This window comes from Schistocerca nitens, chromosome 7 (assembly GCF_023898315.1).
Source record: "Schistocerca nitens isolate TAMUIC-IGC-003100 chromosome 7, iqSchNite1.1, whole genome shotgun sequence".
In the NCBI taxonomy this organism is placed as follows: Eukaryota; Metazoa; Arthropoda; class Insecta; order Orthoptera; family Acrididae; genus Schistocerca; species Schistocerca nitens.
Window position 1 is genome coordinate 386,754,268 of NC_064620.1, and position 26,623 is coordinate 386,780,890.

Consider the following 26,623-nt stretch of genomic DNA (forward strand, 5'->3'; position numbering starts at 1 on the left):
TTCAGACCGTATTATCAGGTTTCGATGGTATAAACATATTTCATCTACCGTCAAATACTCTGACGGGCTGTAATACTGCAAACAATGACTTCGAAAAGTACCCCATATCTCCTGAAACGCAGTAAATTTGTCTTTAGTCTTTCTCGACTCCCTAGTACCTTTATCATCAAATCTCAAGTTTTGTAGGAGGAATGCAAATCGTTTCTGCGACATAGCACAGGGAAAGATCGGTGGTCCAAATATATCGAAAAACATACCATCTTGGCATAAGCCAGAATCTTTCAAGACATCGCACATAAACAAGAGACCAATAAAAGCTTTTATCTCAGTTACGTAAAAATGAACTGCTGGGGTCACTGTACTTGAGCTTTGTGGGTACTATTTCGTTATTAGTATGACTAAAAATTTTCCCTATCATTTCATCGGTGATAAAAAGAGAATGTTTTTTGCATCTGCAATCCCTCGCGCCTTAGGTCCAGGCAGGCCTTAGGTCCAGGCTGGTGAGTAATCACATTTTAAGAAGCGGTTCGTGAATATTTTGAACGTAAAGGCTTGTCGGTCCAGATTGTTTGCTCGTCCCTACCTAACTCAGAATTTCTATCGTCTGTTCCTTCTTCTTCTCTCCTGTACGTCTTACCCAAATGATCACAGTCGAAAACAGCTTCTCCTATATCACTGTTGAGAAGACCTCCATCGTCAAATCCTGAGACAGACACTTCCAGGTCAGTGTCACCAGCGACTTTGTCTGAAGGATCCTCCTGGCGGCGTAACACAGCTAGAACTGTCTCAGGTGCGTGTAACTGTTGTTTCCAAGCCACGTTCGGATAACAACTGTGAAAAAGATGCACAGTAAAACTAGTAACATTAATGGTACGGTCGGGTCGGATACGACCCGGACTACACGTAACAAGCCAAGGTCACTGACGCGTTAACTGCAGTCACTCCAGTAGGCAGAGCACGACTGGCTAGCAGGGTTCCTGGCCGGCTCCACTTCCTGCACTGAGCGGCTAGAGCATTGTAGGTGAAAACTGAACCGCTGGGTCGGATCCGACCCGCAGAGTACCGTTTGAAGGTTAATTGGCTGTGTGAGTCGGCTGCATTCGGAGCAGTGACTTCTGCTGTACGAAGCCGAGGTGAGATATAATTTTGATGTAGTATTCAGCTGCGTTACAAGAGTATGAGGCGACCCAGCACCTTCCCACATATCCTGTACAACGTTAACAGTGAGTCAAATTTTGCATTTCTGCTCTATTGCTTCCATGAACGTGGACGCGTTGTAAGGTGACCGAATTGTAGGGTGTTAGGGATGTTCCAGCGGCTGATAATAATATTAGTTTGGCTTTCTTCTGTCTTGAAAGCAATGTAACTCCTCGGGGTAGTGGTCAGGAGTGGAGAAGGACGGAAACAATAATCCCCCCTCCCATTTTTTCACCTGGCGTCATATGCTGCGTCTAGGAGCTCGTGCTACGGGACACTCACGTACCAAGTGCTTGCAGGCGCCACACAGAAAACAACCTTTTCCACAAATGTGTTGGATGCTTGAGGAGCCCTATGAATTCTCGAGGTGAGCGGAGGAGTTTCCAAGCGCTCCTCGCTCCTCCGCTCCTTATCGGCAAATGACGAGGATTCGGCCGGTGTGGCCGAGAGGTTCTAGGCGTTTCAGTCTAGAACCGCGCGACCGCTACGGTCGCAGGTTCGAATTCTGCCTCGGGCATGGATGTGTGTGATGTCCTTAGGTTACTTAGGTTTAAGGAGTTCTAGGGGACTGATAACCTCATACGTTAAGTTAATTAGTGCTCAGAGCCTTTTTTTTGGGCGTGGGGGGGGGGGGGGAGGAGCAGAAGGGTGTCACTCAACCCCCGATTGTAATGCGTCACTTCTGTCTAGGATAAATGCATCCTACTATTGGCACGTAAGCTGTGAAAGTAGTGTAATTCAGGGTCGAACATGACGTGCAAAACTTCACGCATGTGCGATGTTGTTGCTCACGTGTGGGCTGAGGCTCTGCCTGTTTCGGCACACTTCTGCTTTCCTTCGTCTTTGTCGAAAGTATTAGGTCCAGGGCGACATTTCATGTAACAGTGAGATAGTACACTATTTCTTCTGGGTTTTGGTGCGGCGTTTTATGGCCGGCACGACTTTCTTCAGTACCGCAGAAAGTTGGTGTCAGCGCTGTTTATCATTAGCTATTTATTTGTGATCTAAAGGCAGTTCATAGACCCACTGGTTGTTCGCACAAAAAAGGCAGTCTAGATATCCATCGTCCCAGCCTTCTAAAATGAATGCAAATCACAGAATGGAGAGATGATGAGTCGAAATATCTGTTATGCAGTCGCATAACCGAAGGGCACCCCAAATTTGCTACGAAAAGGCATTATAGTACCGTCAGAAATAATTTAAATATTTAGTCGACGATGAAACAGGAAAAACTTACGGCAATTGACAGACGCTTTGCACGGAATTCATTGTTCTGTACATCAAGAAGCACTTTCTGCTAAATTTACAGGCGTGGTGGTACGAGTAGCAAATTTTCTGATGTCGCACGCATTATTACATCGTCGGTTGCAACAGTTTTTAAGGAACTGAATTAGGAGTATGGAGGCGTTACATATTAACAAAGAACGTCGGTTAAGTCAAGGGGCGTGCCTCGAACGACTTTTTGATTTAAGATTAACTGTTGTTGAGTTTCTGAAGAGAAAACAAACGGAGAAACGAATAATAGATCGTCCAGAATGGACTGCAGCCTTCTCACTTTCAGATGACTTGACTACACACTATCCACATAATAGGTTGGCAGACAAGAAACGACTTATTTCTGATTTGATGGGGACGCAAGGAAAATCGCGTTGTACATGAGGTAATTTCTAACAAAATATCGCCTATTTCCGTGAGCTCACAGGCTCGCGAATTTTGAGAAACTTATCACTAGACTGAAAGAATTACAGGAATAGTTCTCTAAACGTTTTGAGGACACTGCCAGTCTTACATTTGTTCCTGAGCTGCCTTCGAGACCATTTGTCATTTCAGTTGAAAGCGCCTCTGTGCATGTGAAGATGGAACCGATGGATCTGCACTGCAGTTCCCATTTAAAAGAAAAATTCTTTTACTATTAAACTTTCCAGGAGTTCTACATTGTTTTCTTCAGGAACGGTTTCCTTATCTCCATAATGAGGTTGCAAACGTGATAGAATGTTTCCATCAACATGTTTGCGTGAAATGCTTTTTTCGGTTATGAAACTAATTGAGTCACGATTTACACGGCAACATGAGTGACAAAAATCAGCGAAATTATCTTCACCTGCCGGTATGGCGACTCTTTGCACCAGCCATAAATTTTATTCTGTCTTCAGTGGGCGGAAAATAATTAAATAATACTGAAAGTTTTTGTTTGGTATCTGCGTTATTAGGAAATATGAAACCAAGCTGCAAGGTAAGACAAACCAAGATGCAAGACATTCAGTGTTCCTTGTGACGTCGTATTGCTATCTAAATGCGGCGCGGTTACAGTTTTGCCCTCTCCCTGCGCACACAGTGTGACGTAATAGTGGGGGAAGTGTGCAGCAAGGCGTATGTATACAAAATTCTTGGATGCCCCTGCTGTAAATGATTGACCTTAGAAGCGACCCTTCATGCATTACTGTTGAAAGCAGATGAGATCCCTTGATGGATGAGCGCCTAGAATGTTCTTCCTAGGAGATATGTCCAGAAGTGACAGACCTGTAACGCAGAGACCCCTTGATTAAAATGTCTGAAGAGAAGGCTATCGTACTGTATGCTGCAAAAGGTACGGGAAGCGTACAGGAGAAGGGCTCTGAAGAGCCCTCTGTGCTCAGCTGTGGCCACTGCCTCCCCACCAGCTGCAGTAGTTGACAGGTTGTGAAGTGACGATGCAGAAACACGAAATGCTGTTCAAGGTAAGGAGATAAGGTCTTAACTACAGTATATGCCGAGCTGCTGCCAACATGTTACAGTGGCTTCATCACACATCAGCCTACATGTAGCTTATTGTAATGCGAAAAACACACATTGCGAATGCGTGAACTTAAATGTGTATGTCTTGTACCGGCCTAAGCTAATGACTGTCTTTCCAAAAGTAAGACCTATCACCCTGAGAGAAAATTTGTTGATAGTAGTAACACGACATTAATTCGTCTCAAAGATGAATAAATTTGTTGTTGAGTGCCAGTGAGTTTATCGTAGATATATATTACTGAAGACAGGTACTTACATGGACAGTGCGACAACGTTTGGAGCATCACAGACTGTCCATACTGCGAACGTCATTTCGGCTTCACTTGATGCAGAAAGCGACATGCCAACAGTGGTGTGCCTAGCACTAATCCTGGATGCAGGGGTAAAGGGGTAACAGTCTTTTCGTGGAATTTCTGTTCGGCACATAGCATCATGATACTGTACCCATGTGTGGAGGCTACGAGGAGAACAAAGGCTACCAAATTGTATTTGTCATCGTAATATGATTCCAGTGCTGTGATTGTATGGGATGCCAATGGGTACAAAACCTATGGTTGGCATAGCCGACAATTTGGGCACCAGGGGTCATATTTCTGATGTGTTAAGGCCAGTGGCTGTGCCCTATCCTCGAATTCTCTGGTACGTCATCTTTCAGCAAGACAACGCGAGACCTATGTTGCAATTGATGTCCAGTCATACCTCATACAGTGAATGTGAGACTGTTGTTCTGGCCAGCCCTTTCTTAAGATCTGTCAGCTTGTTATGAGTTGCTGAATGAAAGGCGCACCACCACTAGTCAGATATCGATTAATTCTGGCTTAGAATTGAGATAGTATTGAGTATATCTGTTATCCAAGCTCAGCTAGACTCATCATACAGTCAGGTTAGACCCGTTGTTGGTAACAGAGTGGAAACTTTGTGTACTAAATTTTGCACCCTGTATACCCCAAATTACCTACAAATTTAATCATCTTTTCTTCCTCTTATACTGTAGACATGTAATAAGTGCAATGTAGTTATTTTCTATCTTTCTGGCGCTGCAGTCTTAATGGATAGCAATGCATTACATTTTAGATGTAATTACCGTTCATACCAATCTGTCACCAAAATTTAGTAATTAACTAACTGACTGCCTGGAGTTTTCTGGTTACTCAGTAATTCCAGACTTACATTATATGGGAAAAGGAATAAAATACATCTATTGTGGAAAGTCAACCTCAGTTAATTTTTATGTTTTCAAAACTAGAACAGCATACAAAGTACAAAATAGAATCCTTTACAGGTTTGTTGAAATACTACTTTAACACAAAAATGAATTATATATAAGAATGTGTTTACCTATGTCCTGCATCACCCCTGGACCGATTTCAATCAAATTTGGCATACTAACAGCACACTTCATGAGTATGACTGCAGTTAGGGCTATAACCTGCTAGCTCTCATAGGAGCAGAGATATAGTCAGGAAACGGTTTTCAGCCCCTGCTGAGGAGTCTGCCTGGCATGACAGGTTGAAAGGTGGCTACACTGAGCCACAGCGCCAGAGATCGCGCTAGAGAGTATTGTTCCGCCGCCTCCACTGGCAGTGATTATTGAGAACTCGTAGTGGGCAGTGCTTGGGGAGAGCTCGTGGTAGTCAGTGCTTGTTAAGAACTCGTAGCAGAGAGTGTTTGTTGAGATGTGCTAGTAGAGAGTGCTTGCTGAGATGTGATACTGAAAAGTTCTTGTTGAGATGTGGTAATAGCGAGTCGGTGTGGAGATATATTGTAATGATTAGAGTGATTTTGGTCAATATATGAAGGTAACGAAACTTGATTTATTTTTCATTATTTCCATGTTTTAAATAATGCGTCATTACAGGTTCAGTCAACAAAGCATCTGGCTTGTGTTCTTGTATTAGAGTGTAATTCTGGTTTTCTTGAGTAATTATGGTATTTTTATTTTCTTTAATTAATTCAGTATAAATGATATTTAAAATTTCTTGTGTTATTGAAGAAGAACCGTGCCAGATGCGTACGTTGAGTCATACTTCCACACACAGAACAGTTACACTTGTGCTCTGGTTTCGTAGGTTTTATAGTTGCTGGGGACTTAATTAATTAATTGTGTTAATGAAAATTTCCATTTCATTCTTTGTTATTGTTCTATGCAGTCAGATAGCGTAATAATACTACTCAGGGCCAACCGTTACGAGACTTCGTAACCGAACAGACAGCTACTGAAGCAAGAAATTAAAATTATTTTCATTTCATTTAATTAAGCCCACATGCACGTGGCGACCGCTGCTTCGGATCGTCCCTTGGAATTCTTCTGATTGTAGAAATAGTAGACAGTAGGATTGTTGTAGTAATTTGTAGTTTAGTAATTGTAGTCTATATTGCATGTGTAGATTTGGTAATTGACATTTTTCTAATGGTATTTTGCAAAATTTATTTTTTTTGTTGTCTTGTCTACGGGTTTGACAATTTAGTGCAATTATTTCAATTGTTCGTTAATCGTGTTTGAGGGAAACATTTCGTGTGATGGTATTGTTGGAAATATAGTGTCATTGTGTGTAATTTTCATATAGTGACGAGTTTTGTATATTTTGTAAATGATTACGCGATCAATGAAAAAGGCAAAAATGATGAATAGTGAGAATGACTAAATTGTTGACATGGCGAACTCGTCAACACAGGAGAACGGTATGTTGAATAATGAAGTGGAAAACAATGTAATAAGTCGGGAAAATAGTCCGGAACCATTTCAAAATTTTTCTCAATCAGAAAATTCACAGAATACGAGATTAACGATAGAAGATTCTGGAATAGTATCGAACACAGATAGCTTTACAGCTATGACGAAGGAAACTGGTTTTGTGGGAAATGTTAGGGGCGAAAGGAATTTTGAACTAGTTCATACGGAGCAGTTGATGGGTGTAATATTAAATTTGGCATCTGAATTTAAAACACAGATGGGAACAATGGAGCAGTTACGAGACTCACTGGGATCACAAATAGGAACTTTGGCAACACGGTTAGACTTACAAAGGGGAACAATGGAGCAGTTAGGATCTGAATTAAAAACAGGGATAGGAACAATTAAAACTGATATGGGAACAATGGAAACACGGTTTGACTCACTGGGATCACAGTTAGGATCTGAATTAAAAACAATGGAAACACGGTTAGACTCGCGAATAGGGACATGTTTCAAAAACATGAAGGATGAATTAAAGAAAGAAATTAGAGAAGAAGTACAACCGATTTTGAATTCTCACAATAATAGATTAATTGCAGTAGAGATTAGACAAAGGGAACAAGATAGAGAACAGGAAGAAAGAGATCGCGTGATAGTACAAAAATTTTCAGAGTTAAATTTACAACGTGCACACGATAAGGAAGAAATATTTGAGAGAATCGAGGAATCCGTACCAAATGACAGATTAAATAACCTAACACAACAATATGAACAGTTAACTACCAAATGTGTCAACACTGAAACCCGAGTCGCGACACTTACGGAAGACGTAGGTAAACAGAAAGAAAAAATAGGTGACTTATCGGAAAGAGTTGAGGAGATTTCAGATAAATTGACAAGTCTTAGTTTAAATGGGGATAGAGATTCAGATGATACAGCTCCATTACCATTTGCAGAAACCGAAGAGTACCAGAACATAAATAAGCATGTTGAAAATCAGGGAAATTTTAATGAACGCGTTAAAAGGGAAGTTGAGGCATTACGAAAGCAAGTCAAGCAAATTGAAGGCGAAATCATAGGAAAAGACAGCGTAAGAAATTTAGAATCACAGATAGCAGAGGGCTTTGAAGAAAATAATTTGTTTCATTTACGGGACGCAACAAGAGAGCGCCAGGCGCGCGAACTTGACAATAATCGACATTCAAACTGGGACAGACGCGGTAGGTCTTTGTCGCCACGAGGCGAAAACTTTGACTATAAACACTTTTTGACTGTTCGGAAATTTAAGATCTTCGGCAATTCTAAGAATGACATACATCCATGTGCATGGTTAGATCAGTTTATGTATGCACTCCCACCAAATTGGCCACTAAGTCACAAACTGGAATTTATGTGTGGATATTTAGAAAACGAACCGGCGACGCGGATGCGTGCACTCATTAGAGATTGTAATAATCTGAATGATTTTTATCATGCATTTCTATCGGCATATTGGTCCGAAAACACATAAGACAGAGTCAAACATAGTCTCATTATGCAGCGTAATTTTAAACAGTCTGAGTTCCGCACGCCGGCAGAATACTTTGAAGACATGATTCGAAAGAATCAGTTCCTGTCCAACCCTTATAGCCCGACTGAATTAATTCGCATTTGTTTAACTAAGCTGCCACAATCCATAAGACAAATTGCTTTAGCTGGAAGATGTAAAGACGACATTGAGACTTTTAAGACTTTGTTACAAGAACTTGAGTATGACAACGACGACGGGACTTCTTGTAACTTTTTCAGTAACAGTAATTACGATAGATTTTCAAAGAAAAGGGATAGTGATCGGAACGGGCGTTATATGGGTAATTTTGAGAATGACAGACGTAACAGACAGGACAATAGATACCAGCCTTAAGACAATAACAGACGTTCTAACAGAAATTACACAGACAATTATAATAACGGTAATTCTTACCGGAATGATCAATCATACGGAAACAGTAATCGGTATCATCAAGACAGAAATTATTCATACAATAATAGAAACTCTTACTACAGAAATAACCAGGGTAGTAGGTCTAACAATAATTTCAGAAGTGACAGTCGAAATTATACAAGAAGTAGTTATGCAGACAGACAGGAAAACAGAAATTTTAATAACAGACACAACCAAGAATTTGCATCTAACAGACAGGAAGGACCTAATTGGCATCCTCCGCGGGACAGAAATTCAGAGAGACAAGGGGAAATAGTAGAAACTGATCCGCGAAATGACGGGAATAATCAAAGACGTGACGCAAACAATCGACCATGACTTGCAGCTTCGGCTTCTGGCAGCAATATAGACGGTTCAGAAAGTAATGACACTACAACTTTACACTACGTACGCCTGGAAGATATGAGAGACATTTTGCTAGGCGAAAAGGAAAATAATGTAGACTCATTTTTACATCCTGTTATTGAAGTATGTGTGGGTAAGAATAAGTTCACTGCAGTTTTAGATTCTGGGAGCCCATTGAACGTCATTAGTGAATCAGTTTTTCGTATATGTGAAAGAACTATTGCCTGTCCTGTGTTACCTATTTCTAAAACTACAATTCGAGGAGCGATTTCTAGGAAAAGCGTGGAAGTTAAACAACAGACCAACCTAAATTTCATTTGTCAAGGATACGAATTGTCTGCTAATTTTATTATTGTTCCATTACTCAGTACACAGATTATATTAGGTATGGAGTTTCTTAACACACATAAGGCAATTTTGAACTTTAAAGAAGGAAGTGTGAATTTGACTGTTGCCGGAATGCCGAAATGTTTGAAATTTTTCGAGTGTTTAGCAAGATCTGAATCAGATACAAAATGTTTAAGGTTTCTTACTTCTGATGTTTTCTTTGAGCATTATGACGACAATGTGTTTATTCATGACAATGACAATAGATACAGAGACGCGATGGATGATGTAATTAATAGCGAAGAATTGATTAATGAAAAGGTTAAGAAAGCTGAAGTGCCAGATGACGTTGCAAGAGAAGAGTTGCACCACATTTTGACTTCACATGCTACAGTGTTTAGTCATCACACAGGAACTATACAAGGTTTACAATATTTATTTAAAGTGAAAGAACACACACCATTTCGAGGAAAAACGTACGCTATTCCTTTGGCTTACAGAGACAAGGTTAAGAATGAACTTCAATACATGTTAGATCAGGGCATTATTGAGCCAGCAGTCAGCCCTTATACCAGCCCATTACATGTCGTTCTTAAAAAGGATGGATCAATTCGTTTGGTTCTGGATTCCAGACAGATAAATAATATTATTATTCCTGCAACTGACCGTCCACAAAATTTAGATGAACTTCTTCAACATTTCCATGGAATTAAAGTTTTATCCACGATTGATATGCGCGCAAGTTTTTGGCAAATAGAACTCCACCCTGATTGTAGAAAATACACTGCCTTTTTAGCCTTTGGTAACTGTTACCAGTTTCGGAAATTACCGTTTGGACTTACTGTATCTTCTGCAGCATTCATTCGTAGCTTAAATGAAATTTTACCTATTTATCTTCGTGACAATATTACTTCATATGTTGATGATATTCTTATTGCTAAACATTCTTGGAGTGAGCACAACAAAATTTTGGATTCATTATTAAGTATTTTTGCAAGAGTTGGCATTACTGTGAACTTGGAGAAATCTGAATTTGGTCGTTCTCAGGTGAAATTTCTCGGTCACATTATTTCTACAGAAGGTATTCTTCCTGATCCAGAGAAATTAGACGCTATTCGTAATTATGCTGTACCTACCACAAAACGTGATGTTCGTAGTTTCCTTGGTGTCTGTAATTTTCTTAGACGCTTTGTTAGATTGGACAATTTGGCCACACCTCGTTTATGTGAACTATCTGGAAAGAAATCTAATTGGTGTTGGGATGAGGAAGCTCATTCAGAATTTGAACAACTTCGTGATGCTTTAGTTGCTGCTCCACTTCTTTCGCATCCGAATTTATCTAAAGACTTTTGTTTGGCGACGGACTCATCATACAAAGGCCTAGGTGCACATTTATTTCAAGAGATAGAAGAAAACGGCGTTGTAGTACAGAAGACTATTGCATTTGGAAGTCGTGTTCTCTCTAAATCCGAAAAGAATTATTCGATTACGGAACTTGAAGCTTTGGCTGTTGTTTGGGCTTTCACAAAATTTCGCATATTTTTGTTCGGTAGACATACTAAGGTTTACACTGATCATCGGGCTTTGGAATTTCTTATGTCGACAAAATTAACTCATGGCAGATTGTCACGATGGACGTTGTACCTACAGGAATTTGATTTTAGTATTGTTTACATACAGGGATCTTCAAATATTGTTGCTGATGCTTTATCACGTGCACCTATGGGTTTGAAACAAAGTGCTGAAGAGGACTGCAAAGAAAACCATTATTGTTTGATGTACATTCAAGGTGTTGCGTTTGAGAATTTTATTTCGTCTTCGCTCCAGGACATCGCTAAGGAGCAAAACAAGGATCCAATCTGGAAGGACATTAAGGAGGAGAAAGGAAAGCGTAGCGATCAGACAGTATTATTTAGTTCGCAATGACATTCTTTTCAAACGAAAATCGGTCGACAACTCTGTTTGGTTAGTTTGTATTCCTGATGAGTGGGTCAATAAATTGATTTGGTACACACATTTTAGTTATGCGCACTTTGGTCCCAGAAAATGCTTTCATAAATTACGAGAAAATTGCTACTTCAGTAATATGGAAAAACGTATTCGATCTGTTCTTGCCAAATACAAATTATGTCAACAGGCTAAGCCGCCAACTGTTTCTCACAGAGCACCGTTGTTTCCTATCATTCCAGCGAAATTAAAGGACATGGCTGCAGTCGATTTGTTCGGTCCAGTAGTTCGTTCTACTAATGGTTTTGCGTACATTTTCGTAGCAGTGGAATTGACATCAAAATACGTGTGTTTTACACCTTTACGCAAAGCAACAGCTCGTTCAGTATCTATGCTTTCATCAAACATTTTCTTAAAGAAGTTGGTCATGTTGATAAGGTTATATCAGATAATGGATCACAGTTTCGCTCTAAAATTTGGCTTCGTACCCTACGGCGTCGAAAGATTAAACCAATTTTCATTTCACTTTTTCATCCTCAGTCTAACGCTTCAGAAAGATGGATGAAAGAAATCAATAAATTGTGTCGTCTTTATTGTCATCAGAATCACAGAACTTGGGATCAGTATCTTCATATTTTTCAAAACATTCTGAATGAACTTCCTAATGACTCAACTTCTTTACCGCCTCTTTTGATATTAAAAAACAAAGCACCGTCAAATCGCATTTCTGAAATTGTTCCTTTTCCGCCTTCACGGAAACTGCGGCATTCTGAAGTCGTCAACCTGGCTCTACAAAATATTGCGTCTGCGGCTGCTAGAAGAGAGAAATCAGCTAAACGTCCTGGTCGTTTAAAAATTTTGTCAGTTGGTCAAAAAGTGTTAATTAAGTCTCATCGTTTGTCTCACAAAGGAAAGGGATTGTGTCGCAAATTTTTTCTGCTTTATAACGCAAAATCATTCATGATAACACTGTTGAAGTAGAAACTCTTAAATCTCGGCGCTGTAGGGGAATACATCACATATCTAACGTTAAAATTTTTGTGGAATGACATACTTTAGAGAAACTAACAGCTACATGTAAACATGCAGAGAATACAAGGATACCGCGCTGTGTTTTGGCGGCGGCACATACTCAAAGCAACAGTCAGTCTGCGCGCCGCACAAGGCTGTCGTTGACCGCAAACAATCACCTTCTACGTCACGCGTCTACAGCTGATCGAGCGCTCAGTGCGAATGCACTGACAGACGTAAACAAATACACAGTCTAATTTCTCGGATTAAATTCAGTATAAAGCTATGGTGACTTTATAAATTATGTTATTAACGTTCAGTATTTTTCAGGATACGGTTGTGTAAAATATTTAAGACCTTCAGGTAAATTCTGTGCGTGTCCGAGGTTAAGACGACTTGCTATGGAGAAAATTTCGGGAAGAATGTAAATTCGAAGAAAAAAGTAATAAACTAAAAAAGGTAACTATTAATTGAGTTTATTTTTCAGGTAACATAAATCCACTTAGGTACGTATTTTAGATGTAATTTGCTGCTCGCGATTACGTGATTCATACTTTGTGCTAAATTTCATGTTCTATGAATTTACTTGTGAAGCGACGTGCTTGTGTACATTTACTGATTTTGACAATGTTTTATTAATTAACAGTGTTATTACTTGCGTATATTATGCATCGCTTGGATGCTATGCTTTTTCACTGATGTCATATTTTTTAATTATGTGCCTGCTGTGCTTATTTATTTAAATTGTAATTGTCAACTGATTAATTGTGCTGACTGTGGTTATGTATGTAAGATATACTTTGTGATTTATCTGCTTGCGCCTTCATATTTACTTATTAAGGTTACATATGAACATTTATTTGCTTATGCTGATATGATGATAATGACCTGTTTATTATGTAAGATACATATTTGCTGCTTTGCGTATGGATTGCATATTAACACATTTCCTTTTGTTGTCATAAGTACTCTTTAATTTGGTGTTTAGAATTGCTGATATACGGTGTACGAACATGGAGTTTAGATTACACTATGGTATTAATTGTAGATTGTTCGCTTGGCAGAGCCTCGTTGTAGGGATTGTGCTGCATCCACTTGTTGACATTCTGTTCTCTACTGGTATATTTACTCGCTATTGCATGTTTTGCTTACGCTCAGTGCCTTATATTTTTAAGATAAGAAAATGAACTGCTAATTCTACGAACGACATTGGTACAAGAAACTGCATAGAAGTCACATGAGCTGGAGGTTTTATGGAAGCTGTATAAACTTATGCTAATAGGAAGGAAGCTAACGACATGACATACCAAAACTAGGGTTAGACCATTGACAGTTATTACACTGCATTCTTCGTGAGCAATTGAAATAGGAAGTGACACTTGACACAAGAAATACTCCACATGTTTGCTTCTGTTTGCCATAATTTTTGAAGTGGTGTACACACTGAAATATTATGATCATTAACACTTCGTAATCGTACTTACTTACTGAAAGTTATTCAAACTAAAGGCTGTTAGAGGTCATGTATGCATTTCTTTTATTTAATGATGGACAAGGAACCAAAATGTATCTTATAATTTATGATGAGTAGAAAATTTGTGTCAGATGGATTACACAGAGGTTGCGTGTGGACACTGTGTCTTCGGATTGTATGGGATGCTGAATTGAAGTTGCACTAGGATTTTGTCTGTACTTGTTCGAGGAGACTGACTAGAGGAAAGAGTTGTTATGGAAGTGAAATGATATTGGTGCTGAGGTTTATATGTATCGACGTATTATTGAGGTATTGAGATTATGTGAAGTTGATGATTATTGGAGTTTCGTGGACAAGAGGTAAGGTAAATGAGGTATTATTGAAGTATTGAGATTATGTAATGCTGATGATTATTGGAGTTTGGTGGATAAGAGGTGAAGTAAGTGAGGAGCATATTTTTTTTGTTGGTCTATATGGAACAAGGACGATGAAGATGGCAGACTAGAACACTCAAGTACAAAGAAGATTGTCTACACACACACTTTGTTAAATCAATAAGCAGTATATACTTTTTTTTTTTTTTTTTTTTTTTTTTTTTTTTTTTTTTTTTTTTTTTTTTTTTTGGAGAGAGGAAGCATTTGCATATCTTGGCTCACTGACAGTTGTTCAGCAACCGTACACTTTGATCTGGCTTGGCAAACATTGGTCTTGACATGATGACTATGACGTTGACTAACTATTATTGACTGTTATACATTGCTGCCACTACTACTTGATACACATGATGAACATAAAATTTTGACAGAATTGCATTTACACAGTTAACACTATTCAACTACACAGTAGCACTAAATGTGGATGAAAGATGAGTGAGTGTGTTTTGTGTGTTTCCCTTTTATAATCCCAGAGAAGTGATCCCAACCTATCTCCTAAATATTATTTTACTTGTTGTTGTGGCTTGCACTGACACCCATAAATATTATAGGTTTACTGGTATTTGTGTATTGTAATAGTTAATAGGACAATTATCTGATATCATTTGTGTGTTTGTTATGATTTGTATGTTTAGTGTAAAAGCATTGTATGTGTATTCAAACTATTGTTCATGCCTGAACTGTCTGATTAGTGATGGTGCTGCATTTTTCAACATGGTGGATGCCACCTGGACATGTTTAATTTCTGCTGATGAACTGTGTGATTAGTGATAGGGAATATTATGACCTGTTATTTGCACTTTTTCTACATGATTGGTGCAACTAGGACATGTTTAATTTCTGCTGATGAACAGTGTGATTAGTGATAGTGAATTTTATGGACTGCGGTCAGCACCTGGTCAACATTACTGGGTGCCACTGATGGACTGCTTCTACCGAAATGGTGTTACTTGTTGATGTCTGCACCTGCTCAACATTGCTGGGTGCCACTGATGGACTGCTTCTACTGAAAAGATGTCACCTGTTGCTGTGTGCACCTGCTCAACATTGCTGGTGCCACTAATGGAACTGCTTATACTGAAATAGTGTTACTTGTTGATGTCTGCACCTGCTCAACATTGCTGGGTGCCACTGATGGACTGCTTCTACTGAAAAGATGTCACCTGTTGATGTCTGCACCTGCTCAACATTGCTGGGTGCCACTAATGGAACTGCTTATACTGAAATGGTGTTACTTGTTGGTGTCTGCACCTATTTAACATTGCTGGGTGCCACTGATGGACTGCTTCTACTGAAAAGATGTCACCTGTTGATATCTGCACCTGTTCAACATTGCTGGTGCCACTGATGGAACTGCTTATACTGAAATGGTGTTACTTGTTGGTGTCTGCACCTATTCAACATTACTGGGTGCCACTGATGGACTGTTTCTACTGAAAAAATGTCACTTGTTGGTTTTTGCACCTGTTGACCATTGCTGGGTGCTACTGCTGGAACTGTCAACTACTTGTTTCTTGGGCTATGGAAAGCGTTTATGTGAATATTTGTATAAACTGATTTTTTGTGTATTACTGTTTGTGAAAAGTTATGAGACTCTTACCTGCACATATTCGTCATTGCTGACGCTATTGATTGAACTGTTTAACCACATAATACTTGTGTAAACTATTATGTAAAGTCACATGTATGAAAGAATTTGTATTGCTTACTGTATTTTATATATTAGGTTATTGAAAGGTCAGTGCAAAGCCAAAATTTTATCTAGTTATATGATATTTACGCATTAATATTATCTTTTATTTTTGTCTGTATTTTTTTGACGAATTTGGTGGTATTTTCACCACCAATGCTGGCAAAAAATACCATCAAATTCTAGCCCGTGGAGGAAGGGCATATGAAAGGTGGCTACACTGAGCCACAGCGCCAGAGATCGCGCTAGAGAGTATTGTTCCGCCGCCTCCACTGGCAGTGATTATTGAGAACTCGTAGTGGGCAGTGCTTGGGGAGAGCTCGTGGTAGTCAGTGCTTGTTAAGAACTCGTGGCAGAGAGTGTTTGTTGAGATGTGCTAGTAGAGAGTGCTTGCTGAGATGTGATACTGAAAAGTTCTTGTTGAGATGTGGTAATAGCGAGTCGGTGTGGAGATATATTGTAATGATTAGAGTGATTTTGGTCAATATATGAAGGTAACGAAACTTGATTTATTTTTCATTATTTCCATGTTTTAAATAATGCATCATTACAGGTTCAGTCAACAAAGCATCTGGCTTGTGTTCTGGGATTAGAGTGTAATTCTGGTTTTCTTGAGTAATTATGGTATTTTTATTTTCTTTAATTAATTCAGTATAAATGATATTTAAAATTTCTTGTGTTATTGAAGAAGAACCGTGCCAGATGCGTACGTTGAGTCATACTTCCACACACAGAACAGTTACACTTGTGCTCTGGTTTCGTAGGTTTTATAGTTGCTGGGGACTTAATTAATTAATTGTGTTAATGAAAATTTCCATTTCATTCTTTGTTATTGTTCTATGCAGTCAGATAGCGTAATAATACTACTCAGGGCCAACCGTTACGAGACTTCGTAATCGGACAGACAGCTACTAAACCAAAAATTAAAATTATTTTCATTTCATTTTAATTAAGCCCCCATGCAAGGTGTGTTCTGTGGGCATAATATTGGCCTGTTTAATCAACCTGTTTTACAGGGCAGCCTACATGTCAGGGGCAAGAAACTGTTTCCAGCCTTCAAGCTGTAGGCTGCCCTGCATGACAGGCATGTTGTTTTAGTCTAGAAGCGGCCTGCTTTCCCAACCTGATTTGCGTGGCAACTTACACATCAGGGGCATGTGTAGACTGCCCTGCAGGACTACATGCTGTAAGAGTAGTATTAACTTGTTTTATCGACCTGTTTTGCAGGGGCTACATGAGCATGTTGGGGGAAGTTTTAGATGGATATAGAAGGGGATGAATAGGAAGAAAATGGGTAGGAGGAGATATTTACAGAGAGGGGGCAGGAGGAGATGGATAGAGAGCAATCGGGAGATAGACGAGAGAGGGGGACAGAAGGAGACTTAAAGAGAGATGGGGCAGAAGGAAATGGACAGAGAGAGGGGGAGGAAGTGGAGATGGACAGAGACCAGTAGCTATAGAAAGGCAAGGAGGAAATGGAAAGAGTGAGAGGGGAGGGGGAGATGGGCACAGGGACAGGGTGTAGGACAGATAGTTGCGGGGAGGAGGAGATGAACAGAGAGAGAGGGGGGGGGGGAGAAAGGTTAACTGGAAAGAGAGTGGAAGAGGATGTGGATAGAGAGTAGGAGAGGAGGGAAGAGATAAATAGATGGGGGAGGAGGAGTTGTGTGCAATACATGTGTCGACCGGCTGGGTGGCCGAGGGGTTCTAGGCGCTACAGGGTTCTAGGCGCTACAGTCTGGAACCGCGCGACTGGTACAGTCGCAGGTTCGAATCCTGTCTCGGGCATGGATGTGTGTGATGTCCTTAGGTTAGTTAGGTTTAAGTAGTTCTAAGTTATAGGGGACTGATGACCTCAGATGTTAAGTCCCATAGTGCTCAGAGCCATTTGAACCAGACAATACATGTGTCGTGCAATGGTGGGTGAAGTCACGGAGATAAAGTCAGTATAATAGCTTTTTAATGCCTTTCTTTGGCTTCTCCTCCAGTTGAAAGAACAAATAACTTGTTGGATTAACCCACTCTTGAATGACAAAAGAGCGCTGTTGGAAAATCATGGTGGTATCAAATTCACTCCACTTTACAAAAAACTACCTCTGTGATTTATTAATTGTGAGCAGTAAATTAGTGTCATTACGCATTGTAACCTCTTAACGGTACAATGAGGATCCATCAGATTGAGAGGTGGCTGTGAGATACAGACTTGATAAGTGTATTTTGCTAAGTAAGTCTACACGTACCAAGTTTTGTTGAAACTGATCAAGACATTCCAAGGCTACATTAGAATAAATTTTATGTACACAAATTAATACTTGAGTGATTATTAATGATGATTTGGTATAAGTTCCGCTAAGTCATGAATTTTTAAATCACAACAACAAGGTGTGTGACGGATAATTCCTTATCCACAATGAAACCTCAGCCACGAGCTACGGAAACGTATTCGAAAGACAGTGTGGATTTTCTGTACGTTAAACCTTTTTAAGAGTGAAACATTTAAGAGTTAAGTCCGCATCAAGTTCGCCTAGATTAAACTGGATAATTACTATTGTTTTAACAACATCGTAATACTACAAATTGCAGAAAATGCAGTCATTTTGACATGCAGATGTACATAGTTGTCTAATAAAACCTATGAAGGGCAGAACTGTCCAGATACTTCCATGATGTGATGAGTTGTTTTTCTGTTACAGCCCTTTCATCCGCCCAAAGCTGGGAAAGCTACACGAGGCCTCTTGTATGGTGAGTACTAACGCTGCACGTTAAACATGACACTAGCCACGAAACTAATAAAGTAGATACAGTCACAGGTAACCGCTAGTCGTACAATGAGCCTTCTGAGAGATGGGTGTAATGACAAGCTTAGATCGCATTTATCTTCTCTTTCAGTTATTTTGAAACCTCATGACTTATTTCCAAAAAAACGTGTCTCACATTCAGTTGCACAATTGTACATATATTCTCTACCGGTTTCAGTTCTAACAACCGTCTTCACAGGGTAAAAACAGTATTTTAGTTTAAAACATTGATGAGAGAAAACCACCTTACACGTCTGACCAGGCAATGTTAACAAAACATTTCTTAGGTGGCTGTCTACGGTTGTTAGTATTTTGGAAAGTGCATATTTGCACCATCAGCTGCACAACTCTAATTATACACCTTTTTTCTCCTGAGAAGATCGTTGTTATATCTGGAAGCGGTAGAGAGTAAATATGCTGGTGTTCAACGTATGGCGCAAACTTTTTTTTTTTTCAAAATACGTAACAGCTGTGGACAGTGTACTAACAAGAGTTTATGACTGATACTTTTTGAGGGCAAATGGGACTGGAAAGAAACAAGATAATGGTGTTGTTAGCTTCAGTCGGGAATGCTATATGCATTCTCCAATAAATTTATCAAAATTTGACGCTAGTTTGGTCACCCAAAAAACTGTTATTCAATGAGAAAACAATTTGTTCCACCATGAAGTTAAAATCATATTACTTTTAAAATGAAGTGTTTTATTTTCCATTTAATGGAGATTAAATGAATAATGATGTTCACCTAACGAAATGCGAAATACGAGAAAACCTGGATTTCTTAAGAATAAAACAAAAAATGAAAGTTCAATTGAGGATACTCTCAGAAAGATGATTCCTTAGATAAGTAATGCCCTTTTCAGTAACCTGTAGGTGCAACAGCTAGAGATCAATTAACTTACGGAATTGCAGCCGGGTGACGACGTCGACATCTGCCGATGTTTCCACAAAGAAAACCCTATCATTTTCACGGCAAAACTAAACTGACAGGTGTGCTCCTGTCGAAATGTCGGCGGTTGTCGACGACGTCACCCGGCTGCATATGCTAACTTACTTGAACACTGTATGTGCCGGGAGAAATGCAGATCTCACAACAGCTAAAGAGTTACAACAGTGTCAAATGTGCGCAATATCCAACAAATCTAATTCTTTGCTCAATACCTTAATTTGCTTACCGTCCCAAATCTTTATGGACAATGGACGTCGATATCATTGAGCCATGCGGAACACTCTCTCATTCAAGGACAACGGTGACTTCGTATTGGAAGGAAACTAGCGACATTACGTATTGTACAGTGGAAATTCACGAGAAGGAAACAGTTAGTGGATCACTGTTAGCATACGAGTATAATGTGCTTAGCTTAACACACCTGTATTATAAAATCTATGCATAGCGTCAATGACGTAATAAATAAAAGAAGGTAATGCCAAGAAACTTGAGTCGTAATGACGGCTAAAAATAGTTGTCCTGTTTGTATATATTCTCCGGCATGTTTGATGGTCACATTGGACCGGTATTAAAATCCCGATTCTGTGAATATTCTGCTATGTTTAATTAGTGTGCTTATTTTCATGCAGCTGTGTCATCACTGAACTCGAATAGAAGCAGAAAAAGATGTGGATAACTTGCTGGCTCTTGAACAGAATTCGACAGTGCTCGATTTAAGCATACCGGTTGTTTGGTGCAAACATCTGTGTTCTTATTGCGTTCAAAAAGAAACTTCATCCCAACATACGATCGAGACTAAACTATCAAAGAGCTGCTTACATTAAATAAAGAAATGTGTTTGTTATCCACATACAAATATCTGAATCAAGTTTGATCGTTAATGGTATGTGAAGCCGCAATTAGTTTCGTTTTTGTGACCTCGGGGCATCTGAATGAAAAATCAGTTTTGTCAGGGCTTAATTCAGTTTTTTTTTTTTTTTGATCTTCAATATTTCTACTGGTTAGATACGACGTTCCATATCTTTTTCTTTATAACCGATTGAATGCACTGTCACTCATCATGGATTATGTCACTCATTCCTAACTTTATTTCCTCCTGCAACTTTCATCTTCTATTTATATAATGGACATCAGTCTCGGAAATTAAGCGTTGCCTTTTTCAAGCATTTCCCACCTTGTTATTATTGTTAATATTGTGAGTCTTCCTTAATGGCAGAACTAGGAACATTATGCGTGATTTTTTCTTCATTTCTCCCTGTCTTTTGCATTCTATTATACTGGATCGTTTCTCTTCAATCTCCTAGTGAGAGGACTGTCTTTTTCCACGACCTGGGGCACTTTCAGACTCGCTTCACCGACACAGTGCAGCCAACATTTCTCTCTGAAGGCGATCAAGTCCAGGTTGCTTCTGCCTTCCGAATCTCAATCATGATCGATATGTCTTCAACAACTCTCCTTCATTGGGAAACTTATTTGCCCACTTAACTTTCTTCATTTGTCACCAGCATAATAAAACAAAATTTACAGGTATACCTTATCCTGTTTTCTCGGGATGCAAATTACGAACCATAAAAATCAATGGTCCAAATGCAAGAGTAATTCTATATATCCAGGCTCTGTCTATTGGTCAGTTACTGTCCCTTCTTCGTGAATGCAGAATCTGCGACAGCGATTTATTATCTAATTTCCTTAGTGTCACGGGCATTTTCTACAAATAGAACACAAGTTTTGAAGTATTTGAAGCACTGGACATTTACTATAGTCTTTTTTCAATAAGATACAACTTTTTCATTTTTATACATTCTCTTTAATTTCTTACTTTTATTAATCTCCATATTTAAATGATTTCCTTCTTCCACAGACCCTTTACAAATGTTAGGATGTTTTGTTAGTGCCTCGCCGGCAAAACCACTTAATGAGCATATTCCGTATTTAATTCTTTCATCCATAGTTTCTAAGTCGTCATCTTTTTGTAATACTGCCTTACTTAATCACAGTACATATGCTTCTAGTTTTTTGGATATACCTCTTACTGTACGTGTATTATACATTATATGTCTTCAAAAAATGTCAATTCAGAAAATGTTTCTTCTTTCCTTTTCCTTGCTATGTGGATTCGCTCGTCTCTCTTGAAGCAGGTTAAATATTCCGTTTCCGTTGTAAATAACATAGTAGTGTTCTTGTTCTTAAGTGCTTTTTTCTTTCATTATCTTAAACGTCTGTTTTCAGTGGCAAAGATCCTCTACTTTTCAGTTTTTCCCCTTGGAATGGGTACCAGGGATACATCATTGAGGGATTTAAGGTTTGTGAACTTCTCTCAGTTACGGTTCCGCACGCAATTCTCAACTCTTTCCTTACACTGCCAGAAATCTAGGTTCAGAGCTACAGTAATTGATCAATAGTAACCGGACACCTGGCTGAAAATGACTTACAAGTTCGTGCCGCCCTCCATCGGTAATGCTGGAATTCAGTATGGTGTTGGCCCACTCTTAGCATTGGTGACAGCTTCCACCCTCGCAGGCATACGTTCAATCAGATGCTGGAACGTTTCTTGGGGAACGGCAGCCCATTCTTCACAGAGTGTTGCACTGGGGAGAGGTATCGATGTCGCTCGGTGAGGCCTGGCACGAAGTTGGTGTTCCAAAACATCCCAAAAGTGCTCTGCCTACAGAGGTCAGGACTCTGTGCAGGCCAGTCCATTACAGGGATTTTATTGTCATGTAATTATTCTGCCACAGGTCGTGCATTATGAACAGGTGCTCGGTCGTATGAAAGATCCAATCGCCAAGCCCGAATTGCTCTTCAACAGTGGAATGCAAGAAGGCGCTTAAAATATCACAGTAGACCTGTGCTGTGATAGTGCCACGCAAAACAACAAGGGGTGGAGGCCCCTCCATGAAGAACATGACCACACCATAACACCACCACCTCCGAATTTCACTGTTGGCGCTACACACGGCGACAGATGACGTTTACCGGGCATTCGCCACACCTACACCCTGTCATCGGATCGCCACATAGTGTACCGTGATTCGTCATTCCACACAACGTTTTTCCACTGTTCAATCGTTCCTTACAGCAAACCGCTCAACCATGACATCCAAATTTTTTCACCTCCCGCCTAACTGTCATAGTACTTGCATTGATCCAGATGCAGTTTGCAATTCGTGTGTGATGGTCTGGATAGACGTCTGCCTATTACACATTACTACCCTCTTCAACTGTCGGCAGTCTCTGTCAGTCAACAGACGATGTGGGCCTGTAAGCTTTTGTGCTGTACGTGTCCCTTCACGTTTCCACTTCACTATCATATCGGAAACAGTGGGCCTAGGAAAGTTTAAGAGTGTGGAAATCTAGTTTACAGACGTATGCCACATGTGACACCCAATCACCTGACCACGTTCGAAGTCCGTGAGTTCCGCTTAGCGCCCCATTCTACTCTCTTACGATGTCTAATGACTACTGAGGTCGCTAACATGGAGTAACTGGCAGTAGGTGGCAGTACAATGCACCTAATATGAAAAATGTATGTTTTTGTGGGTATCCGGATACTTTTAATCACATAGTGTATAGTGCTGAGCAATACATGCCAGCCTTTATTAATATCCACTTCCTCGCCCGTGTAGATTAAGGTCACAGTTGACTGTTTACATGCTTCAGTCCTATAATTTCTGTCAATGGTGTTTTTATAAAGACAGTGTGTGTCACAGTCTTCCTTTATTCGACCTGAAGCTAAAATACTGTAGCTACCTCACGTATAGACCTTTCCAAAACCAGACTGATAAAACTCTGTTGACATGTTTTTTCCTTCCTATCTGTGTATTATCCTGCTTACGAATGCTACATCCTAGATCGCAGAAGTACATGAAATAGAATGTCACCTTTACCACAACGTCATTTGTTAGAGGCTATTAGTATGGGAGGATTAAAGCTTCGTCTTCAGGCATATTGCCGATTTAGCGAGGACAGTTAGAACCACATGACATGAAATTGTAACTGTCCACTGAAAAATTCCTCAAGATGGATCTTCAGAAATCGGTCGTGTTTAACAAAGAACGTTGTGGCAGAGGTGGAACTTTATTGCTGTAATTAATAAACGTCATGGACAACTCACAAGTAAATGAGCTTATAATGAAGATTATTTATGACGCGAGGCGAAAATAACACGGATGTTTCTGACACATATCTGTATGCTATTATCGAAGTGCAGCTGCTATATACATACAAGAAATGAGGGACCAAACATTTCGAGTGAGTGACACAACTGTTGCGAAATACGTGCACTTGCCAATAGAAAATAATTTTTAAACAGTAGCTTTCTGTAACAGAGATTGCTGCCATGTTGGCAAGATTTCTCTATGCCATTAAGAGCACGGGAATAACGAATCATAGCATCGTCCAAACTTGGCTTGACCTTCGCCACAATTAAAGAGCTCAAATAAATGTACAAGACTTAAAAGTATTTGTTAACAGTAATGTAAATATTGTTGTCTGTATATCTGTATATGTGTGTGTTTGTATGTTATGTTCAGTGTTCTGCATCGCAGCTTTTTGTGGTTGTAGAGTAAAAAATGCAATGGTCTCAGAATTCAGAAGATAGGTATTGACATTACTGTTCGATGTCTTTAAATTTTACTTGTCTTATATGCCTCATATAGCGGTCTGAATGAGAAATGATATTTGGTCTGTATAGTATCTTTTTATCTCTCCTAGCCCTTGACAGTCTGTCCGTGAGCAAGCAGAAAGGGACACTTTTATTGTTACTCTGCTTGTTATCCCATTTCAGTGATTAATGATTTTGTAATGGACACTGTCTTTCAGATGAATCAGTCAGGAATAATGAAGTTCCAGTTAACTTTCACCAATGAGACAATTGCAGTAGAGAGCAGTCCAGGAAGCAGATTCTCGTCTAGTACGTTAGTCAAGGCGCAAGAAATAGAACGCTCATCGCAAAAGTTATGCATCTCAAATCACAGAGAAATCGATTCATATACACCAAAAAACGACTGAAATACAATCAGTTTCTGAATACAGGGTGAAACCGAACTCCAATGATAAAATTTCGGAGGTTGTTCAGGGATATTCCTGCAGTATTTTCATAAAAGAGTACCGTACTTAAAAAGTTAATTTTTCGGTCAGGTCCCCATTTAACTGGACTCAAATTTCATCTGCGGCCTAATTTAACAAGAATACAACACTACTACACCACGGCACAAGTTACAATTCACTGTCATCTCGTTTTTGTTAGTGGAGGTTTTCCACTCGTCGCCCTCGCGTTTGGATGGAACGATTCAGTCATCTTTGGGATGAGTCACGAATTCTTTCCAGTGCCGCCGAATCATCTCTCAAATCTTGAAAAGAATGTGTAACTCAGAGACATTTCTCTAACACAGACAAGGCGTGGCGAAGCAACGAATGGAACCCTGTCCGTCTTGTGCCAACGAGAGAGTCGCTACTAAAATTAAATTTATATTTCCGATCGCAGATTCGGATTGCTTGTGAAATTACGAATCAAGTGACATCAGGTTTTATCGACGTAGTAATTCAAAAGTCAATACAATTAATTAATGAATAAATTCTATTAAATCAGTTTCCCCGGCAATCTGAGACCACCAATGGCCACCCTGAATAGGGAATTATCGACTGGTAGGGGCGGAGAAAATTTCAGGACCACAGATTATAATTTTTTTTTTTTTATGAACAACATGGTGAAACTGTACAGGGGTTCTGAGCCGTTACTTTAAATCTGAAACCACTGCTTCTTTATCGTTCAAGGTATAAGGCTTGCCCGCTTACGCAGAATTGTCGGCACTGGATTCTCCACGACTGTAGAACTGGGAGGCCGGCCGTTGCTGGGTGGAACAGATTGTAACCGCCACCCTTGGTAAGACGCCTTCACACGCATCCAATGAGAAGTGCATCTCTGCAGCGCACTGAACCTGCACACGGTGCTCCTGGAAACAGAGGCGGCTCCTATTGTCATCGCTCTGGGCCGCTTTGTTCTGGTTTCGTCATCGAATCTGATCAGCAGGATGCTTATCCTTTAGTTGTCTTACTGAATAAGAAAACAAAAAAAGGCGTAATCTAAAAATAAACCCTGGGTGCCACTATTTCTAGCAAAAAGAGTAGTTAAAGGTTCACTAAAAAGGAAGCCAATTTACGCAGGCGGCTAAAAATTAGTAACATACAGGTGTACGTCTGTGGGTCGCTTTATTATAGCAACAAAAACATTTTCTCCATCATGTTGCTGGCTACGTGTGATTCCCATCACAGATTCATTTTCACTGATACGGTATTGCAGTGCCTCCGTTATTCCAAATTACGACGCAATGTTGCACTGAACATGCATGCATGTCCGAAGGAACGTTGCATCGTAATTCAGAATAATACAGGCACCGTAATTGTATATTTATCCGCCGACACCGGGCAAGCGACTTTGAAGTGAAATTCTCTCCTGTACAGCAATATACATACATCATGCGAGTACGAGTACAGGTGTGGACACATGGTTGATGATATATGGAAGTCTGGGTCTAGCCCTGAGTCGTGTTCGGATAGCCAAATGGCAAGGCGACCGTTCGCGATAAGCGGGAAATCCGCAACTCAGAATACATTTCACGCATTCACGTTAATAGACGTTGGAGCAAATAGAAGTTCACCAGATTGATCTGTGTTCAAGAATTTATCGCTTCTAGGAAGTTAATTGACAATAAAACTAAATGTCCTCAAGCCTGCCCGGTTAACCGTTCGGTCTAACGCACAGCTTTCCGGATTGGGAAGGAGCGCCTCGTCCCCGGCACGAATCCGCCCGGCGGACTTGTGTCGAGGTCCGGTGAGCCGGCCAGTCTGTGAATGGTTTTTAGGCGGTTTTCCATCTGCCTCGGCGAATGCGGGCTGGTTCCCCTCATTCTGCCTGAGCTACACTATGTCGGCGATTGCTGCGCAAACAAGTTCTCCATGTACGCGTACACCACCATTACTCTACCACATAAACATAGGGGTTACACTCGTCTTG

The 26,623-nt window shown here is 39.9% G+C and overlaps 1 protein-coding gene across 1 annotated transcript in view; it reads left to right on the forward strand.

Moving 5' to 3' along the window:
- Positions 1–26,623, forward strand: part of LOC126194994 (protein unc-80 homolog) — a 1,036,886-nt gene that overhangs the window by 159,273 nt on the left and 850,990 nt on the right. The window contains exon 3 of the mRNA XM_049933411.1: positions 18,555–18,603. Within this exon, the coding sequence (XP_049789368.1) occupies positions 18,555–18,603 (49 nt within the window). The remainder of the gene's footprint in view (positions 1–18,554; positions 18,604–26,623) is intronic.